At 41.3% G+C, this 23039-nt stretch overlaps 1 protein-coding gene, 3 non-coding genes and 1 pseudogene across 4 annotated transcripts; 1 reads left to right on the forward strand and 4 right to left on the reverse strand.

Annotated features, from left to right (window-relative positions):
* The window catches only part of LOC134326206 (zinc finger protein 208-like), a 339536-nt pseudogene that overhangs the window by 260118 nt on the left and 56379 nt on the right, over positions 1-23039 (reverse strand).
* Positions 4693-9008, reverse strand: LOC134327012 (piggyBac transposable element-derived protein 4-like). Its single transcript, XM_063009100.1, has 4 exons — positions 8894-9008; positions 6380-6588; positions 5231-6154; positions 4693-5129 (listed from the first exon to the last, which is right to left on the reverse strand). The coding sequence occupies exons 1-4, from the start codon at positions 9006-9008 to the stop codon at positions 4746-4748; spliced, it is 1632 nt and encodes a 543-aa protein (XP_062865170.1). The 3' UTR covers positions 4693-4745.
* trnai-aau (transfer RNA isoleucine (anticodon AAU)) lies at positions 13994-14067 on the forward strand. The gene has a single exon. It is a non-coding gene; the product is annotated as a tRNA-Ile (tRNA).
* Positions 14468-14540, reverse strand: trnak-cuu (transfer RNA lysine (anticodon CUU)). The gene has a single exon. It is a non-coding gene; the product is annotated as a tRNA-Lys (tRNA).
* On the reverse strand, positions 15825-15896 carry trnaq-uug (transfer RNA glutamine (anticodon UUG)). Its single transcript has one exon. It is a non-coding gene; the product is annotated as a tRNA-Gln (tRNA).

Here is a 23039-nt window from a genome sequence, read left to right on the forward strand (position 1 = left end):
ACTAGCTGTAATACCAATGTAAACAAAATACATCACAAAAAAGTATCAATCGGAATGTAAAATGAAAGTATATTATTATTAATAATAAAAGATTCACTAGTAGTACTGATCGTTCATTTGCCATTTCACCAATATCTGTGACACCCTGGATTCTGGGCTAGTTTCAGCTTCAGGGTTGATTTTACACCAGACATTAGGCTGAACCTGGCAACTCTTGCGATTTTCCCGCCAAATTGGGCTACTTTCAAAATGTGTCACGGCTGTCTAAAAGCTTTTATTGCAAACTGTACTAAATGTTTTTAATGAGGATTTGCGCTCACATACCCATGAACAAGGTTTGCTAGTTGTGCTGGACTTGGCATCCCTGAGTAGAGTTGAATTGTTTGGCGTTGGTTCCAGTCTCTGTTGGGGGTAAACAGACCAAGAACAAGTACAGTCTGTGTTCCTGTAGTTATGAACTGCTCTCATTCTCAGCAGTTTGAACAGGATTTGAACGGAAGGTAAAGCTCTTATTTTCAGGTTTTGTTTCCTTCCCTTTATTAATCTTCATGTTTCCTCAGTGAGCTCGTATCACTGCTCAGAATGTAGAAAGTGCTTCAGTAAATCCAACAGTTCACATATTTCTACACCATAAATACAGATAAATCTATAGGTGGGTGTTTCCTCTTATAGTTTTCTTATTGTTCCTCATATACAGTAGAAACTAATTCACACAAATATACATACAGCATTTTACATGACTTAGATTCTTATCATAAAAGCTTTATCTAAGTTCATGTCATTTCACTTTACAGAATAGCCTTTCAATTCCTTGTTTGTGTTTAGGATTAAATGTAAATAACTTCTCTGCTCAGATAAATAGGTGTAGTTTGACTTCACCCATCATGCTTTGTGGCTCCATCTACTTCATTTGCACACGTTCCATAGATAATGAGCTAGTACTTCACACAAGAAGGTGTAAATAGTTGTCTGATGATTGACCAATGCAGAGTCAGATCTCTTATATATTTATTTATATCAAGTTATTTATAGTTATTTAATTATTAATATCTGCAGTATTTATAAGTATTTTATCGTGATGTTCTTTGAATTTAGATTCTCACTTAGACGTGAAGTGAATTTAATGTTTTTATTACTAGGTGAAGAGTTTAATATTATTGTGGTATTAATGTAGTAAAAGTAATTCTAATTAATCGACTTGTTTCTTTGTTTCTGTTGCTTTCCAAGGAAACAGTTTCTACAGTCTTATCAAAGCATAAACATGAAGAACTTTCATCACTGCTCAGAGTGTGGGAAGAGTTTTACTACGCAGAGTAATCTCAAACAACACCAGCGCATTCACACAGGAGAGAAGCCATATCACTGCTCAGAGTGTGGGAAGAGTTTTTCTTGTCGGAGTACGCTCCAAAAACACCAGCGCATTCACACAGGAGAGAAGCCATTTCAGTGTTCAGAGTGTGAAAAGAGTTTTACTCAAAGCAGTGACCTTAAAGTACACCAGCGTGTTCACACAGGAGAGAAGCCATATCACTGCTTAGAGTGTGGAAAAAGTTTTACTCAACGGAGTAATCTCCAACAACACCAACGTATTCACACAGGAGAGAAGCCGTATTACTGCTCAGAGTGTGGAAAGAAGTTTATTCAAAGTAGTGACTTTAAAGTACACCAGCATGTTCATACTGGAGAGAAACCGTATCACTGCTCTGAGTGTGGAAAGAGTTTTGCTCAACAGGGTACCCTTCAAAACCACCAGCGTATTCACACAGGAGAGAAGCCATATCACTGCTCTGAGTGTGGAAAGAGTTTTGCTTAACAGGGTACCCTTCAAAACCACCAGCGTATTCACACAGGAGAGAAACCATATCACTGTTTAGAGTGTGGAAAGAGTTTTACTCAAAGTAGTGCCCTTAAAGTACATCAGCGTATTCACTGTGAGTTGTGAGGTTCTTTTTTACCATGGGTCAACTATGTAACTTTACTGCAGCTTGTATTTAAATGAAAGGTTTACATTGCTGTCTTCAGGATTTCCTCTTTAGTGATATTTAATGTTAATAGCTGTTCTGATCTAAAAGATGCTGCTGCCTTTGACCTTTAAAACTGAGAAGTGATTTGTGAGATAATTAAAATAAGTGAAATGTTTATTTTGTACTTTCGTTTTATATTATTTGTACAAACATTTGTTTTATGCAAATTTAAACCTGTAATAAAAGAACATTTTAAATGTGTCTTTATTTGCTTTAACTAAGCTAAAGTTTTTAACAGGGACAAAAATGACAGTTTGTGTAGCAGGGCGTATACCCACATACCCGATTCTACACTGACAGCCCTTCAGTTATGGAGCTGCCACACAGAAACGATGGAGAGCTTTACTGTTGTTGAGCAGAACAGATCTTCGTGTGAGATGAATGAGGTTCATGTATTTTTCTTTTAAGAATAAATAAAAGCTGATGCTTTTAACCTCATACTTTCCTAATACTTTTATTCTACACGGTCTACATTTCTTTTAGTCTTCTGCCATGTGCAGTACAATAATTCACTAAATTACACAGCAGTTCTCTTTTTATTTACTTATTTATTTTTGCCATTGACAAAATTGATTGTAAGCATTTATAAAGGTCATGTCACGTTCATTAGGTGAAATAAAGCCAGAATTAAAGATGGCAGAAGAACAGGTTGGTATTCTTACTTTCAGTGATTAAATTACTCAGGTTAGAAAGTCCTGATACACAGCACATGCTCACCTGACTCTCAAATATGCTACGTTTAATCATTAAAGAGAGTAATTATCCCCATAAGGGGATTGAACCCACAACCTTGGCGTTATCAGCACCACGCTCTAACCAACTGAGCTAACCGGCCAGTTCAGCTTTTCAATTTAGATCTTTGTACATAATTCTACACTAACTCCATTCAACCAGCTGCATGGCAGCACATTCTGCGCACTTACAGTGAAGAACATCTATCGAAACCAAAAGAACGTTCTTCTACTCTGTGAGAAGAACTCTGTCTTCTGTGACTTATCAGGTGGATATTTGTGCTATATTTAGCGAGTTTTCAGACCCTCTAGTGACTTTTTCTGGTGTTATTGGAGACTTTTGGAGACTTTGAGGTAAAAGCACATATCGTTCTGCAGTTACTGTCCTCACCGAGCAGCGGGTGATGCTGTTGTTCTGTTGATTTATTTTACCCAATACCATCAATTTGTCCTACCGAGCATGTGCACATCTGTTTTTAATTGGAACGCCTATAATTCTGTGCTACCTTTGCCTAATTTATTTCTGCTAGCGGTTAGTAATGTGTGGTTTTAGTTTTAATTCCTTTAAAAGTATAAAGTTTAAGTGTATGTAATGCCGTTATTATGTGACTTATTTTGTATTCTATTTCAGATCTATGCAAGGTGTTCAGATTAGCTATACGTGATTGCATACAGTTGAATAACAGTTCTTTATCTAATGCTATGTGTTAACCTTACATTAACACATAGCAAGTAAGTACATAAGTAAAGGTTGTGTCTAATAAAGTTCATTACTGAGTAAACATGTTGAGCATTTATTACGTTATCTTGTACTTAGCTGTTTGTATGTGTAAAACAATGTTGTTGCTTTTCCCTTGTCAGTTCAGTTCTAATGATTTGTTCCTTATTCCATGTTTTTGTAGCTATAGATAAGATCTGTGTGATCTATAGTTTTCTCACTGGGATCTTATCCAAAAGGGTATGATAAATCACGGAGGTAAAACCTTAGAAGATATTCCTCATAGAGGGTTAGAATAGTATTTACTACATGCCTGAGATACATGTAAACATACTACATGTTTACTATATGGCTGAGATACAGATCAATGGATCTATCGAGATGTGCTACCTTTAGTTTATAATTATAGCCAGCCAATAGCTACTTTCCTTACTGAGGAGTTGGCAACACTGGCAGTGACCCACAGTATCCTCAGTGCAGGACTATCAGCCAATCACACAAATACCACAGAAACAACCGGGAAAGTAAAAACACAAGTTTAGTAATTAGTGTAAAATGGAGAAACTGTAAACATGAAACATGAGGAACAGCGGGGCCAAAATACAGAAAAGGTTTAGAGCTTTTACTTCATCAGATAGTTTATCAGTTCGTTTAGTCTGCAGTTTGAGTAGAGACTATCGGCCTCGTCTCAAATGACGCCTACTCCCTACTTAGGGCACTACTTAAAATTAACATTATACACCTGAGATTTTTGTTTACGTGAACAATGTCCGAAATTGGACGAGCTTGATTAGTTTGTAATCTGTGTTAAGATGATGAATGAACCTAAACACTTGCTTTTTAAGCTGTTAATTACCCTGATAGCACATATACATCTCAGAGACGTCTGTTGGATGTAACCCAGTTCGTCTGGAATACGTATTTAACACTAGAATGACTATGCTTGCGCTTTTTTGCGCAAGGGACTTTTGCCTCTCGATCCCCCGCTTCCCTGTTGTGAGCCACTTAGTACCCATTATCATGGTAATGACCCACAGCCTGTCTACACACAAACACCTCTCATCCCCCTCTGCCCAAATTCTACAGACAGGCCTGAGTGAGCTGGCAGCAAGATTTATTTAAAATAATATTCACAGGAAAAAAATCTTACAAAAGCAATAGACACATTGTAATTTAGTTTTTTTTTTGTTTATTTAAAATTTTTACAAAACTATAGGTACCATATATATATGTGTGTGTGTATGTGTGTGTGTGTAATTGTAGCTATACATGTTATTCACACTTATTACACACCCAGTTTTTCTCAGTTCTACATTTGCGACAGGTGTACTTGTTGCAAACTCCACACTGTTTTGTGCTGCGGTTTCTAGTGCAGAGCGTCTGCACCTGACACTGCGTCGTCTTTCCAGGAACAGGCGAGGGATGTTGCTTTTGTGTCATAGCCTTTCCCAGCATAAAACGCTGCCGAAGTTCCAGTGCAAGGCCATGTATAAAATCTCTTCTGCTTTCGGTGGACCTGGTGCATGCTTTGTACAACACATATGCGTTCATCGCTGCTAGGTCAAGCATGTTGTAAAATACGGCAACGGGCCACCTGCGTGTGGCTGCACGTACCGTATACACACGCGCCATCTGGTCCATTATGTCGACACCACACTGCAAAAAAAATATTTTGAGAGGTGAATGTTACATTTTAAAAACAGTGCAACATGTATAAGTACATTAAACCAGTGTGGCAACATTATGCATATACATACCTTCATGGAGTTGTAATCTGTAATAGTGTTTGGTTTCCGTTTGCGCTCATCGCCAACTAGCACATGCTGGTGCATGGTGCTGAGAACGCAGACCAACTTGTTCTTCCTAGGAACATACACTGTCAGTGTGGCACTGCCAGATTTATAAACTTGTGTGGACAATTCAGCCCGGCCCATGGCACTTTTTGCTGGAGGGGGAATCTCCCGTCTAATTTTGTTGATTGTGCCGAGCAGAGTTGTGTTATGGTTCAGCAGTCTGTTAGCCAGTGCCATAGATGTGAAGAAGTTGTCCATGGTGACAGTTCTTCCCATGCCCAGAAATGGCTCCATGAGCTTCATGACGACATTCTCAGACAGTCTTTCACCCTTGGGACGACTGGGGTCCTTTCCTAAATATGGAATGGCGTTGCACATATACTTCGTCTCCAAGTCTGCAGCAATCCAGAACTTTATGCCAAATTTAGTTGATATGTACTGCGTGAATGGACAGCGGACCTTGGTAAGAAACAGCTGCTCGTCGACAGTAATGTGTTGTCCCGGTACGTAACACAGATGACAGTTACATATGAAACGTTGCCAGATGTCCGAAACTGCAGCGAATCTGTCGGTCTTCACACGTTCAGCACGGGTGTCTTTGTTGTCAAACCGCAAATACCGCATGATTTCTTTGTAGCGGTCACGGCACATCGTCTCCTTGATTGCAGGCACGGCATAATTTTCTGACCAAGACTCTATCATCGCACCAATTGGGCAGAGCGTTGCTCGAAGAAACAGACTTGCTATGAAGGCCATCAGCTCACTGACAGAAAGGCTCCAGCATTCGGTTGTTCTCCGGGCTTCGTGGACGGTGCAGTCTGTGATGATCCGGAGCATCTCCATGCTGAACAAACACAGAAAGCTCTGGAGTCTACTTGTTATCCTCCGCTGCACAAAAGAAAAGAACATTTTAAAATGTCAATTACATATAACTTTTATTTTACTGCACTTTGCTTGGCTTAAATTGTATTACATGTGACAACAAATTAGATTTATCTGAAATAATACAAAGAAAAAACGTACACAAGCAATTGGGAAAAATGGAAAATAATAAATAAATATATAAATAAATATTTATAAACACAAGAAAAGGCTCACAAACAGTAACATTACCTTGGCATACTCTGAGGGTCCTGCTCTCTCATGGAAAGTAACATCTGTGCTGAATTCATTCTGCAGAAGGGGTTTAGCATCTACCGTCTCCCAAACTGTCCCGTCCTTTGCTTTCAAGCTTGGTATAGGTGTCTTGTTCTCTGCTCCCAAACGTTTCTTTCTGGGAGGGCTGCAAAGCTCTTCATCGGATTTACCATTGCTATCCCCATCTGTCGACAGTTCTGAGCTCAACTCAGAAGTAACTCAGTTCTGAGCCCATTCTGAAGTAGCCCAGTCAGAATGGGCTACTTCATCCAAAGTTAGTACCTCTCCTCCATCTGACTCGCAGTCATCAATAGCATTCAGTAACTCCAACACTTGCAAAGGAGTATAGGTCCTCTTGTGTGCCATTGTGTTTCCATTTGCTCCACACAGGATAGCAGGAAAATGAAAATGATCTGTTCTCATCTGTGTCTGCTTTTATTCAGAATCATAAGAACAGGACTACAGCCATGCAAATAGTTGTAAATCATTTCACGTTGGAGGTGTAAATGTGTGTACTACATGTGTGGTATGTGTAACATCAGCAATTAGAAAATGATTAACGGCAGTCATTTACATTAACTTCTTCTTCTCCGATCTCCATCTCTGATTTACACATATATGCATCTCTTACTTTATATACTTGAATTCTATATACTTCATATTCAATTCTATATACTTTATACATATACATTTATATATATATATATATATATATATTATTATTATATTTATATTATACATTTATATATACAGTGTATATATATATATATATATATATATGTGTGTGTGTGTGTGTGTGTGTGTGTGCGTATACATACGTACATACAGTGTATCACAAAAGTGAGTACACCCCTCACATTTCTGCAAATATTTTATTATATCTTTTCATGGGACAACACTATATAAATAAAACTTGGATATAACTTAGAGTAGTCAGTGTACAACTTGTATAGCAGTGTAGATTTACTGTCTTCTGAAAATAACTCAACACACAGCCATTAATGTCTAAATAGCTGGCAACATAAGTGAGTACACCCCACAGTGAACATGTCCAAATTGTGCCCAAAGTGTCAATATTTTGTGTGACCACCATTATTATCCAGCACTGCCTTAACCCTCCTGGGCATGGAATTCACCAGAGCTGCACAGGTTGCTACTGGAATCCTCTTCCACTCCTCCATGATGACATCACGGAGCTGGTGGATGTTAGACACCTTGAACTCCTCCACCTTCCACTTGAGGATGCGCCACAGATGCTCAATTGGGTTTAGTCCATCACCTTTACCTTCAGCTTCCTCAGCAAGGCAGTTGTCATCTTGGAGGTTGTGTTTGGGGTCGTTATCCTGTTGGAAAACTGCCATGAGGCCCAGTTTTTGAAGGGAGGGGATCATGCTCTGTTTCAGAATGTCACAGTACATGTTGGAATTCATGTTTCCCTCAATGAACTGCAGCTCCCCAGTGCCAGCAACACTCATGCAGCCCAAGACCATGATGTTACCACCACCATGCTTGACTGTAGGCAAGATACAGTTGTCTTGGTACTTCTCACCAGGGCACCGCCACACATGCTGGACACCATCTGAGCCAAACAAGTTTATCTTGGTCTCGTCAGACCACCGGGCATTCCAGTAATCCATGTTCTTGGACTGCTTGTCTTCAGCAAACTGTTTGCGGGCTTTCTTGTGTGTCAGCTTCCTTCTGGGATGACGACCATGCAGACCGAGTTGATGCAGTGTGCGGCGTATGGTCTGAGCACTGACAGGCTGACCTCCCACGTCTTTAACCTCTGCAGCAATGCTGGCAGCACTCATGTGTCTATTTTTTAAAGCCAACCTCTGGACATGACGCCGAACACGTGGACTCAACTTCTTTGGTCGACCCTGGCGAAGCCTGTTCCGAGTGGAACCTGTCCTGGAAAACCGCTGTATGACCTTGGCCACCATGCTGTTGCTCAGTTTCAGGGTGTTAGCGATCTTCTTATAGCCCAGGCCATCTTTGTGGAGAGCAACAATTCTATTTCTCACATCCTCAGAGAGTTATTTGCCATGAGGTGCCATGTTGAATATCCAGTGGCCAGTATGAGAGAATTGTACCCAAAACACCAAATTTAACAGCCCTGCTCCCCATTTACACCTGGGACCTTGACACATGACACCAGGGAGGGACAACGACACATTTGGGCACAATTTGGACATGTTCACTGTGGGGTGTACTCACTTATGTTGCCAGCTATTTAGACATTAATGGCTGTGTGTTGAGTTATTTTCAGAAGACAGTAAATCTACACTGCTATACAAGCTGTACACTGACTACTCTAAGTTATATCCAAGTTTCATGTCTATAGTGTTGTCCCATGAAAAGATATAATGAAATATTTGCAGAAATGTGAGGGGTGTACTCACTTTTGTGATACACTGTATATATATATATATAATTCCTAATAGATACATAAGCATCAGTGTACAGACCTGTTCCAGGTTTTAAACACACTCCTGGTCCTCTTAAACAGAAACCCCTCCATCAGGAGTGCTTCCTCGGAGGACGCCCGGGGAGGCGCCCCGCAACACAGCACACGCAGAAACCTCTGTCTCAGAGAAGCAGCCATCGTAAATGAGGAGAAAATCAAAATGCTGCTGCTGAAGAGCACAGGTCCACATTGTGATGTCACAGCGTTCCGAGGGAGCAGAGTGAATTTACCTTTACCATATATGGGCATGACTGCATTCATGTGACTGCACATATACTGACTTGATTTCCACTGTGGGACGGCTTCTGGAGGGTCCTGGGTTCGATTCCCGGGTGAAGTTTGCATGTTCTCCCCATGTCCTGGGGATAATGGGGTACCCTAGATATAAGTTTGTGTGACACACCCTGGTACTGACACACCCCATACCATGACACACCCTGGTACTGACACACCCCCATACCATGACACACCCTGGTACTGACACACCCCATACCATGACACACCCTGGTACTGGTGCTGACACACCCCATACCATGACACACCCTGGTACTGACACCCCCCCATACCATGACACACCCTGGTACTGGTACTGACACACCCCATACCATGACACACCCTGGTACTGGTGCTGACACACCCCATACCATGACACACCCTGGTACTGACACCCCCCCATACCATGACACATTCTGGTACTGGTACTGACACACCCCATACCATGACAGACCCTGGTACTGACACCCCCCCATACCATGACACACCCTGGTACTGGTACTGACACACCCCATACCATGACACCCTGGTACTGACACACCCCCATACCATGACACACCCTGGTAGTGGTACTGACACACCCCCATACCATGACACACCCTGGTACTGGTACTGACACACCCCATACCATGACACACCCTGGTACTGGTACTGACACACCCCCATACCATGACACACCCTGGTACTTGTTCTGACACACCCCATACTATGACACACCCTGGTACTTGTACTGACACACCCCATACCATGACAGACCCTGGTACTGACACACCCCATACCATGACACACCATGGTACTGACACACCCTCATACGATGACACATCCTGGTACTGGTACTGACACACCCCCATACCATGACACACCCTGGTACTGGTACTGACACACCGCCATACCATGACACACCCTGGTACTGGTACTGACACACCCCCATACCATGACACATCCTGGTACTGGTACTGACACACCCCCATACCATGACACATCCTGGTACTGGTACTGACACACCCCCATACCATGACACATCCTGGTACTGGTACTGACACACCCCCATACCATGACACATCCTGGTACTGACACATCCCCATACCATGACACACCCTGGTACTGACACACCCCCATACCATGACACACCCTGGTACTGACACACCCCCATACCATGACACAACCTGGTACTGACACACCCCCATACCATGACACAACCTTGTACTGACACACCCCCATACCATGACACACCCTGGTACTTGTTCTGACACACCCCCATACCATGACACACCCTGGTACTTGTACTGACACACCCCATACCATGACACAACCTGGTACTGACACACCCCCATACCATGACACAACCTTGTACTGACACACCCCCATACCATGACACAACCTTGTACTGACACGCCCCCATACCATGACACACCCTTGTACTGACACACCCCCATACCATGACACACCCTGGTACTGACACACCCTCATACCATGACACACCCTGGTACTGACACACCCTCATACCATGACACACCCTGGTACTGACACACCCCCATACCATGACACACCCTGGTACTGACACGCCCCCATACCATGACACAACCTTGTACTGACACACCCCCATACCATGACACAACCTTGTACTGACACACCCCCATACCATGACACACCCTGGTACTGACACACCCTCATACCATGACACACCCTGGTACTGACACACCCTCATACCATGACACACCCTGGTACTGACACACCCCCATACCATGACACACCCTGGTACTGACACGCCCCCATACCATGACACAACCTTGTACTGACACACCCCCATACCATGACACAACCTTGTACTGACACACCCCCATACCATGACACACCCTGGTACTGACACACCCTCATACCTTGACACACCCTGGTACTGACACACCCTCATACCATGACACACCCTGGTACTGACACACCCCCATACCATGACACACCCTGGTACTGACACACCCCCATATCATGACACACCCTTGTATTGACACCTCATACATGTGTATGATGTGTGATTGTGTACTGATGTGTGTGTGTGTATTACATGTGTGTGTATTATATGTGTGTATAAGGTGTGTGTATTACGTGTGTATAAGGTGTGTGTATTTAGAAACTGTATATTGTAAATGATATTTTACTAACAGTAATGGAGAGAGAACTGGTGCTGACACACCCCATACCATGACACACCCTGGTACTGACACCCCCCCCATACCATGACACACCCTGGTACTGGTACTGACACACCCCATACCATGACAGACCCTGGTACTGACACCCCCCCATACCATGACACACCCTGGTACTGGTACTGACACACCCCATACCATGACACCCTGGTACTGACACACCCCCATACCATGACACACCCTGGTAGTGGTACTGACACACCCCCATACCATGACACACCCTGGTACTGGTACTGACACACCCCATACCATGACACACCCTGGTACTGGTACTGACACACCCCCATACCATGACACACCCTGGTACTTGTTCTGACACACCCCATACTATGACACACCCTGGTACTTGTACTGACACACCCCATACCATGACAGACCCTGGTACTGACACACCCCATACCATGACACACCATGGTACTGACACACCCTCATACGATGACACATCCTGGTACTGGTACTGACACACCCCCATACCATGACACACCCTGGTACTGGTACTGACACACCGCCATACCATGACACACCCTGGTACTGGTACTGACACACCCCCATACCATGACACATCCTGGTACTGGTACTGACACACCCCCATACCATGACACATCCTGGTACTGGTACTGACACACCCCCATACCATGACACATCCTGGTACTGGTACTGACACACCCCCATACCATGACACATCCTGGTACTGACACATCCCCATACCATGACACACCCTGGTACTGACACACCCCCATACCATGACACACCCTGGTACTGACACACCCCCATACCATGACACACCCTGGTACTGACACACCCCCATACCATGACACACCCTAGTACTGACACACCCCATACCATGACACAACCTGGTACTGACACACCCCCATACCATGACACAACCTTGTACTGACACACCCCCATACCATGACACACCCTGGTACTTGTTCTGACACACCCCCATACCATGACACACCCTGGTACTTGTACTGACACACCCCATACCATGACACAACCTGGTACTGACACACCCCCATACCATGACACAACCTTGTACTGACACACCCCCATACCATGACACAACCTTGTACTGACACGCCCCCATACCATGACACACCCTTGTACTGACACACCCCCATACCATGACACACCCTGGTACTGACACACCCTCATACCATGACACACCCTGGTACTGACCCCCCCCCATACCATGACACACCCTGGTACTGACACACCCCCATACCATGACACACCCTGGTACTGACACGCCCCCATACCATGACACAACCTTGTACTGACACACCCCCATACCATGACACAACCTTGTACTGACACACCCCCATACCATGACACACCCTGGTACTGACACACCCTCATACCATGACACACCCTGGTACTGACACACCCTCATACCATGACACACCCTGGTACTGACACACCCTCATACGATGACACATCCTGGTACTGGTACTGACACACCCCCATACCATGACACACCCTGGTACTGGTACTGACACACCGCCATACCATGACACACCCTGGTACTGGTACTGACACACCCTCATACCATGACACACCCTGGTACTGACACACCCCCATACCATGACACACCCTGGTACTGACACGCCCCCATACCATGACACAACCTTGTACTGACACACCCCCATACCATGACACAACCTTGTACTGACACACCCCCATACCATGACACACCCTGGTACTGACACACCCTCATACCTTGACACACCCTGGTACTGACACACCCTCATACCATGACACACCATGGTACTGACACACCCCCATACCATGACACACCCTGGTACTGACACACCCCCATATCATGACACACCCTTGTATTGACACCTCATACATGTGTATGATGTGTGATTGTGTACTGATGTGTGTGTGTGTATTACATGTGTGTGTATTATATGTGTGTATAAGGTGTGTGTATTACGTGTGTATAAGGTGTGTGTATTTAGAAACTGTATATTGTAAATGATATTTTACTAACAGTAATGGAGAGAGAAATTTTTTTACTGTATTAGAGCTGCTGCTACAACATAATGAAAAGCTTGGCCTATTTAGGTCCATCACTAATGCTCTTGGAAAAAATGATCCAAAACAAATTGAGGATTTTACTGCTCCACTTGCCAACAAATCTCAGTTCAGACACTGACATAAACCTCTAGACTAGTAAGTACTTTCTACGTTAAACTGTTTTTTATGTGTTATGTATGTACTTTGTTATAGTCCCTTTAAAAAATGCACTTTAACAAGTTACTTAATCCTGGTGTGTTCTTAAGTGGCCCTCTACTATGTTTAAGAGCAGAGAAAACTCCCTAAATTATCTTTTTAGAAAATTAGAAAATCTTAGGACCTCATCACATTCATGCACGTGTCTTTCTTTTACAGATTGAGTGTTTTGGTTTTTGTAGAGATGCGACTGGAAAGGAAACTGTAACAAATGACCTGGTAAATCATCAAGTTTTTTAAATTAATATTTAAACGGAATTCATTCATTAAGTCTCCTCTCCTACAGCCGAGACAAACTTGAGACCAACAGTAAAGCTCTCCATCGTTTCTGTGTGGCAGCTCCATAACTGAAGAGCTGTCAGTGTAGAATCGGGTATGTGGGTATATGCCCTGCTCTTAGACATAGGCCGGTTAGCTCAGTTGGTTAGAGCGTGGTGCTAATAACGCCAAGGTCGCGGGTTCGATCCCTGTACTGGCCACTGTCTCTTTTGGACTTAAACTAACAAACAAGTGATCCTTCTCTAGCTAGCAGGTACTATTGACCTGGGCTTCAGACGTGTGTACCGTCCAATGAAACATCTGTACGTGTGTCTCTGTGGCGCAATCGGTTAGCGCTGTTCAGCTGTTAACCTAAAGGTTGGTGGTTCGAGCCCACCCAGGGATAAATGTCTTTTATTGCACAACCTGCCTGTTGATCAAACGGATATGAGACACAACAACAATGTGTAGTCCCACAGAATAGTGGAAATAAGTAACTGAAAACATCCAGTAAACAACAGTCCTACAAGCACAAATATCCACCTGATAAGTCACCAGAGACCGACTGTCCAAAGTGGAAGAACGTCTTTTTGGTTTCAGTAGATGTTAAATGTAGTTACTCGCCCAACGTGGGTCTCGAACCCACGACCCTGAGATTAAGAGTCTCATGCTCTACCGACTGAGCTAGCCGGGCTTAAGCAGCATGTCAGAACAAACAGCTCATCGGTCAGATCATCAGAGAGATGTAGGTTTAATTCACTAACATCACGACCAGATTAAGAACTAATTCACAGTTTACAAACAAACACAATTCAGAATAAGTAACAGAAACAGACACAGACTTGCTGTCGCTGTATTGTATTATATTATAGTGTTAAATTGTAGCCTATTTTAATGAGATTAAGCTTTAATGCTGTATTTTCTTACATTTATTTACTCCAGCACAATGGTTAAACTGCACAACCAAACAAGTTAAAATAACCCATCATGTGTTCTGTCCAATATTTGCACAGTGCTGGTTGCCAAATAACACATTTTCACCTGCATTCAGGCTTTTCTTTTCTGTATACCAAAAACAGTCGCCATTGCAGGTCTACAACACGTTACAAAAACACTTGGGACACTTTATTTTTGCTTTCTTAATCTTGCTGGTGTCACGTTGTATTGAAACTAAAATAAATAAATAAAAACTTAAAATTTAAAAGCAAGTGTTTAGGTTCATTCATCATCTTAACACATATTACAAACTAATCAAGCTCGTCAAATTTCAGACACTGTTCACGTAAACAAAAATCTCAGTTGGAGGCACAAGATTCATTTATTTATAGACGGTGCTGTTTATGGTTTTACACTTTAAAACAAGAACAGTTTCAAACAATAACAACAAACACAACAACAACAATTTAAAAATAATGTCACACATCTGTACCCAAGCAACAAGCTGTAATTTATCTAGCACCACTAGATGGGAACGATCTCTGTACAACATTTTGAAATTCACTTTAAAAGTCAGTTCAGTGTGTTTTACTGTAGTAAGAATAGCTCCACATGTTTTATATGTAGTGTTTATGGTATTTAAGCTGGATGGATAGATGGAAGTTAACATGTAATCTAAGGTGACTCTTAAATGTATTTGCTGCTGTTGGCTTATAAAGTTTTAATGAACAAACTGGCTCGTATTTTGGCACTGATATACCTTCCTGAATGGTGATCTGCTTGGTTGACACAAATAGCAAAAGTAATCGTGGTCTACACCCCACAAGCGCTCTGTTGTACTTGCACATGCGCTGAACGCTACCATCCTGATACTGCTAAAGTTTCTAAACCTCTAAAGCTGAGTTTAGGGCCCAGTTGGCCGGTAGATGATGCTGTAAACAATGATTTGCCTTTTGGTGTTACAATTCGGCATAGAGCAGTCACATGTGGAACACTATTCTCTACTCAGCATTGATAGCAGTGTTTTTACCTAAATAAAACCAGGTTCCACTGAGATTTGAACTCTGATCACTGGATTCAAAGTCCAGAGTGCTAACCATTACACCATGGAACCACACAGTGGGGTCTTATTTAAGCCCAAAAGTTAATAATTAGTAATTTAAGAGCAAGTTGGCTGTTAGATGGCGCTGTAAACAATGATTTGCGATTATATTTTGGGATGGAGCAGTCACATGTGGAACACTATAACACTACTAGTGCTATTATGATATTAAAGCTGGATGAATGGATGGAAATTAACATGTCATTTAAGGTGACTCTAAACTAGCACAAGCAGTTGTGATGCTCTGTTGTACTGCACATGCGCTGAATGCTACCATCCTGAAACTGCTAAGGTTTCTCAATCTTGGACCTCACACCGGGCCCCAAATAAAAGCAGTAAGGTCCCACCGAGATTTTAACTTGGATCGCTGGATTCAGAGTCCAGAGTGCTAACCATTACCTGACACCACAAAAACTAATGTAATGATTCGCCATTTGCTGAGTAAATAAAGCCAAAAAGAAAAATAAACAACTTCAGATTTTACTTTTACATCTCAAGTTATTTAACCTTACGTGATTGATATAATTGACTGAAATCAATTGAAAAAACTATTTTGAACACTAAATAAAACTAATTTTAGTTAAACATTGCCACCCAAGTATCAAACTCACAACAAAACGTTCTACTGTTGAAAAATGGCACTAAGTTCAGGACGCAGTTGGCCGGTAGATTTCGCTGTAAACAATGACTTGCGCTTTGTGTTCTAATTTCGGCATAAAGCAGTCAAATGTGAAACACTATTGTCTTCTCAGCATTGGTAACAGTATTTTTACCTAAATAAAGCCAGGTTCCACCGAGATTTTAACTCGGATCGCTGGATTCAAAGTCCAGAGTGCTAACCATTACACCATGGAGAAACAAAAGAAGAATTGAGCACAAAGGTTAATAATTACACCATTTACTTCACGTGTTTTTTTATTTACTGTTTATGGTATTTAAGCTGGATGGATAGATGGAAGTTAACATGTCAGACATCCCAAGTTGCAAAAACTCATTTCAGGGAGCTAAAAACAAAGCTAAAAACCTCTCACACACAGCAAAGGCTATGGGTGATAACAGAACTTTTAGGAGCTGCCAACTGAGCTACTAAACTAACTGTTCTTGTCACAAACACATTAATGTGTACTACATAGTGCACCAGATAGTGTGCAAGATAATAGATTTATGTTCCCTACATAGTGCACTAGACCGTATATTAGAAAATAATTTATGTTCCTTCCTAAGTGCACTACATAGTGTACTAGATAATAAACTTATGTTTCTTACATAATGCTTTAGGTAGCGTATTAGTTAACAGATTTAGGTTCCCTACATAGTGCACTAGATAGTGAATTAAACAATTGGTTTATTTTCCCTACACAGTGCACTAGATAGTGTATTACATAACGGACGCTTAGCTTCTGCAAGATGATTGGAGGATCAGTGGAAAGGCTAAATCCCGTTTTGATTGACAGCTAGTTTGAGCGCTACACCGTCACTTCTCAAACTCAAACTCAAAAGAAGCTTTATTGGCATGACAAATAGGGACATTCGTATTGCCAAAGCAATACACTTCATTAGTCACTTAATCACTGGGAGCTTCAGTCCCATCACGGATTTTGCGAGTGAAGTCAAAAGACAAACTGCTGCAACCCATTTCAGGTAATTTTCTTGTAAAAGGAACGGAGGGCAGAATTTATGTGTAAATACATTGACAAATGTTATGATGTAAGCCGACAATGAGCTTCCCCTTTTTGAAAGACCAGCAGCCGCCACTACAGTATATTAGACAATTGATTTATGTTTCCTACACAGTGCACTAGATTGTATATCAGATAATGGATTTAATATGCGATCGTATTAAAAAGTCTGTGTCGCCTTTGTGCGTGCGTGTGTGTGTGTGTGCGCTCTTAAAAAATGTTATTCACTTACAAACTGTAGTGGGTTTTCACTGCACATAATGAACTAATTAACACAAAATCATTTATTAGTCAAAGCAAATTGATGATACATTCACCTCATAAATCATGATACACTGCTCTTCCCTACATGAAAGTAAGTACAAACTATCGGTATCAGATCCATATCGGCGATACTGGCCCTGTATTTACTTGGAATCGGATCGATACCAGTGGCGATTTCTCTAAGACTGCAAGGGAAGCTCAGCTTCCACTAAAATGTCAAAAATTAAATGGTCAAATATGAACAGTTGTGTTAACATTTCATTGACTACAAATGCGTTAGAACACGTTCATCTCGAAGACGAGTTCGTTCAGAATCAGCTACTTATCACAGATCGACTCGATTTTGTTAACTTAACTCATACGTTCCCGGAGCGTCAATGCATTTCCCCGCAGACGCTGAGCGTCTCTTTGCTTCTATGAGGGCTGTATGGGCGGGTTTTCGGAACTCGCCGGTCATTGGATAAATGCCACGATTTTGTCCCGCCCCCGGACGCTCAACGTCTCTGGAGGTGAATAGAGCTGTGGGCGGGTCTGGACGCTGAGCTTCTGCAAGATGATTGGAGGATCAGTCGAAAGGCTGAATCCCGTTTTGATTGACAGCTGTCGCTGGGAGCTTCAGGCCCATCGCGGATTTTGCGGGTGAAGTCGGAAGACAAACTGCTGCAACCCATTTCAGGGGAGAATTTATCGGTTATAAATAAATAAATTGACAAATTTTGTGATGTAAGCCGACAATGAGCTTCCCCTCTTTGAAAGACCAGCAGCCGCCACTGATCGATACCAAATGTTGCAGTATTGCACACCACTAATACAGATGTGCTAATGGAGATGTTTTACTGCTAAGCTGCTGTTCAACTCCAGTCCAGTTGGTGACGCTGGTGCGTCTTAAGTTGTTCTGCCAACCGCCATTAAACATCATAAGAAGAACAAGAAGCTGCTGTGTTTGTACTGTAGAGCCTCATCTGTAAGTAAAATATGTATTTAATTATAACCCTTATATTTAATTATAACCACATTCTAATTAATAATAAAACTAGAGTTCATAATAAAACATCACTGTGAGGATTTGAGGAGCTTTAACTTTAAGTTTTATTTAAACAAACAAACTATTAGCTGCTCCGCTAACTGTTAGCATCACACATGATTCAGTACTGATGAACCGATTCCATTGAACCGATCTACCAAAATGAATCAATTGAGCGGAACTGATTGAGTTTCTTCATGATTAAATCTCACAGTTTTATATAAACACGTGATATTTTTAAACTTTGTTTATAGTTGAACTTTGTTTACAGGTGAACTTTGTTTACAGCTGAACTTTGTTTATAGTTGAACTTTGTTTACAGGTGAACTTTGTTTACAGCTGAACTTTGTTTATAGTTGAACTTTGTTTATAGTTGAACTTTGTTTACAGCTGAACTTTGTTTACAGCTGAACTTTGTTTATAGTTGAACTTTGTTTATAGTTGAACTTTGTTTATAGTTGAACTTTGTTTATAGTTGAACTTTGTTTACAGCTGAACTTTGTTTATAGTTGAACTTTGTTTATAGTTGAACTTTGTTTACAGCTGAACTTTGTTTATAGTTGAACTTTGTTTACAGTTGAACTTTGTTTACAGTTAAACTTTGTTTATAGGTGAACTTTGTTTATAGTTGAACTTTGTTTACAGGTGAACTTTGTTTACAGCTGAACTTTGTTTATAGTTGAACTTTGTTTACAGTTGAACTTTGTTTACAGCTGAACTTTGTTTATAGTTGAACTTTGTTTATAGTTGAACTTTGTTTATAGTTGAACTTTGTTTATAGTTGAACTTTGTTTACAGCTGAACTTTGTTTATAGTTGAACTTTGTTTATAGTTGAACTTTGTTTACAGCTGAACTTTGTTGATAGTTGAACTTTGTTTACAGTTGAACTTTGTTTACAGTTGAACTTTGTTTATAGGTGAACTTTGTTTATAGTTGAACTTTGTTTATAGTTGAACTTTGTTTACAGCTGAACTTTGTTTATAGTTGAACTTTGTTTACAGTTGAACTTTGTTTACAGTTGAACTTTGTTTACAGTTGAACTTTGTTTATAGTTGAACTTTGTTTATAGTTGAACTTTGTTTACAGCTGAACTTTGTTTATAGTTGAACTTTGTTTACAGCTGAACTTTGTTTATAGTTGAACTTTGTTTATAGTTGAACTTTGTTTATAGTTGAACTTTGTTTACAGTTGAACTTTGTTTACAGTTGAACTTTGTTTATAGTTGAACTTTGTTTATAGTTGAACCTTGTTTACAGTTGAACTTTGTTTACAGGTGAACTTTGTTTATAGTTGAACTTTGTTTATAGTTGAACTTTGTTTACAGTTGAACTTTGTTTACAGGTGAACTTTGTTTACAGTTGAACTTTGTTTATAGTTGAACTTTGTTTACAGTTGAACTTTGTTTATAGGTGAACTTTGTTTATAGTTGAACTTTGTTTATAGTTGAACTTTGTTTACAGTTGAACTTTGTTTACAGTTGAACTTTGTTTATAGGTGAACTTTGTTTATAGTTGAACTTTGTTTACAGCTGAACTTTGTTTATAGCTGAACTTTGTTTATAGTTGAATAGTCTGTCTGTCTATTAGATCTTTAATAATTCAGTCAGCAGAAGAGGGAGACGTCACCCCTGTGGATCTACAACATGAAGAATTTCAGAAGAAAATAATACAAAAGGAGGATGATGATGATTTCTTCTGTAAGTAAATATAGAGCATGATGCCACTTTTCCACCAGACAGTGAGATACAGTACAGTGTCTGGATTTAAGTTTGAATCTAACTAGGATTTATTTATGATTAGAAAATCAAACCCACAACCTTCAGTTTCCTCCAGTTGTTGAGATTCTTCTTCTCATATTGATGAATTTCAGGTGAAGTCACTTTAATCCCTGCAGAACTTGTGGCTTCTGTGGAACTGCTCTTCTCAGAGGACCAACAGTGTGGAGGTTTCCAGATGAAGCCTGTGAAGAAAGAAGAACCTGAAGATAAAGATGAACTCAGTAAGACTTGAGCAAAATCATTTCTCCTAATTTGGTCGTGTCTGAATTTCTTGTTATATTTTTGTATATATAGTTGTATATTTGACTGTACCGTGTTTACACTAGTATATAATTACAGAGTAATGCCAGGTGAATACAAGTGGCTGAATGATTGGGTAATGAATGAGAAGAAATAAAGTCGAGTATATAAGCTGATATATTCAATATAGACGTGATTGTTTGTGCTGATGGTCCTGGAGAGATGAGTCTGCACCTTCCATCCAGATCTTAACTCTCCTCACTGTGGGTCTCAGACGTCTGATGACTTGGGGAGCAGGAAGAAAGACTGGTGATCAGACGGACCCAGGTGGGGGAGGGGTGGAGCTTTGTAGGCATCAGCTACATTTGTGTAAACTTGGTCCAAAATTTTTAGTCCCCTTCTGATGAAACTTTGGAAGTCCAGATCTTAAATTTATTTATTAGGATTTTAACGTCATGTTTTACACTCTTTGGTTACATACATGACAGACACACGGTAGTTAATCGTTACACAAGGTTCATCTCTTCACAAATTTATATCACACACAGTCATGGACAATTTAGTGTCTCCAATTCACCTCACTTGCATGTCTTTGGACTGTGGGAGGAAACCGGAGCACCCGGAGTAAACCCACGCAGGCACGGGGAGAACATGCAAACTCCACACAGAAAGGACCCGGACCGCCCCACCTGGGGATCGAACCCAGGACCTTCTTGCTGTGAGGCGACAGTGCTACCCACTTAGCCACCGTGCCGCCCCCAGATTTTAAACTGCAGTGATTAAAGTCTCCAGAAAAATAAAGACTCCATTTATAGCTGCATTAGCTTTAGCATCTGGAGGGATATAAACTGCAGCAGTAACAATGCAGGAAAACTCTGGTGGTTATAATACCTGGTTATAAAGGCTCTACACGTTATAACCAGGTATTCCAGGTCAGCAGAGCAGTAGGTATTAACTATGGCAGAGTCCATGCACCATGTTTTGTTTACATAAAGGCAAACACCACCACAGAAGCTCTTCATCAGCTCTTCATTAGTTCCACCACGCTGTGGTTTAGCTGCAGTCCATGAGCCTCTTTTGTGTCAGGGTGGATGGACGGTTCAAAACAACACTTACAGTGGTATAAATTAATGTCCAACAGCATCTGTCTGTCGTATGTGTAGTTCACACGAGTGATTCAAGTGAAAACGCAGTAAATTTCCAAGTAAATAAACACTGGATTGCTAAGCTTGGTCAGACACTGAGGTGCATGCGCCACCATCTTACCCAAGGATGGAAACGTGTATTGTAAAGACAAAAAGGACCGTCCAGACTGTTATCAGCAACATGTGCTGCCTTCAAGACGTTGTCTTTTCCAGGGACGTCCAGCATTTTTTAACAAGCCGATGCTGCACACATTAGAAAGGCATGGCTATGGAAGAAGAGGGTGCGGGTACTGGACCGGCCTGCCTGCAGTCCTGACCTGTCCCCAATAGAGAACGGTCCCAACTTTTTTTGGAAAGTGTTGCAGGCCTGAAATGCAGGAATGGATGTTTATTAATAAATGAAATAAAGTTGAGCAGATAAAAGATAAAACATCTCAGCTTCGTCCTGTCTGACATCAAATCAAAGTCAAAGTCTGTGTTTATATTATTATTTGCTTTTTCCATACTGTCCCAACTTTTTCTGATTTGGGGTTGTATTGTTATTATTATTATTAAATCTACTGAAACCCTGTTTGAACAAAGGTTTATAGGTCGTGTTTTTTGACAGATAGTATAGAAGTACGTGTTAGTTCTAACTTATGCCAAGTTCACACTACACGACTTTCCAAGTTGTCAGGTCGCTGTACAGTTCACACTATACGACTGAATCTCTTGCACTCTGGAGTCTTTCAGTCGGTGTATATTTCACACTACACGACTGATCGGCGATAGGGGGGTTTCACACTACACGATCCATCACCAACTGGAATCGCAGGCGAGCTTTTCTGGTCTCCCAAACTACGTTTTGTCACGAAAACACACGCGAGAAGTGACGAGTTTTCCTTCCAGACATGGACGTCAACATAAAGCGAGCTATTCGAGTTGTTTGTGCACTGATATGCAGTGAAAAAGCAAGAAAGAAAAAAAAAAAGAATCTGGGTGAAGGAGTGGATTGGGTTACGTGGCCAACAGGGATTATCTGTTCT

The sequence above is a fragment of the Trichomycterus rosablanca genome, chromosome 14 (assembly GCF_030014385.1).
Source record: "Trichomycterus rosablanca isolate fTriRos1 chromosome 14, fTriRos1.hap1, whole genome shotgun sequence".
NCBI classification, from domain to species: Eukaryota; Metazoa; Chordata; class Actinopteri; order Siluriformes; family Trichomycteridae; genus Trichomycterus; species Trichomycterus rosablanca.

Bases quoted from the DNA above. Each gene is read 5' to 3' on its own strand.
- LOC134327012 (XM_063009100.1), bottom strand. From the start codon at position 9,008: ATGGCTGCTTCTCTGAGACAGAGGTTTCTGCGTGTGCTGTGTTGCGGG. The intron at 6,589-8,893 runs GTGTGTTTAAAA...AACTGTCGACAG, and splicing joins TCTGTTTAAGAGGACCAGGA to ATGGGGATAGCAATGGTAAA. The intron at 6,155-6,379 runs GTAATGTTACTG...TCTTTTGTGCAG, and splicing joins GACCCTCAGAGTATGCCAAG to CGGAGGATAACAAGTAGACT.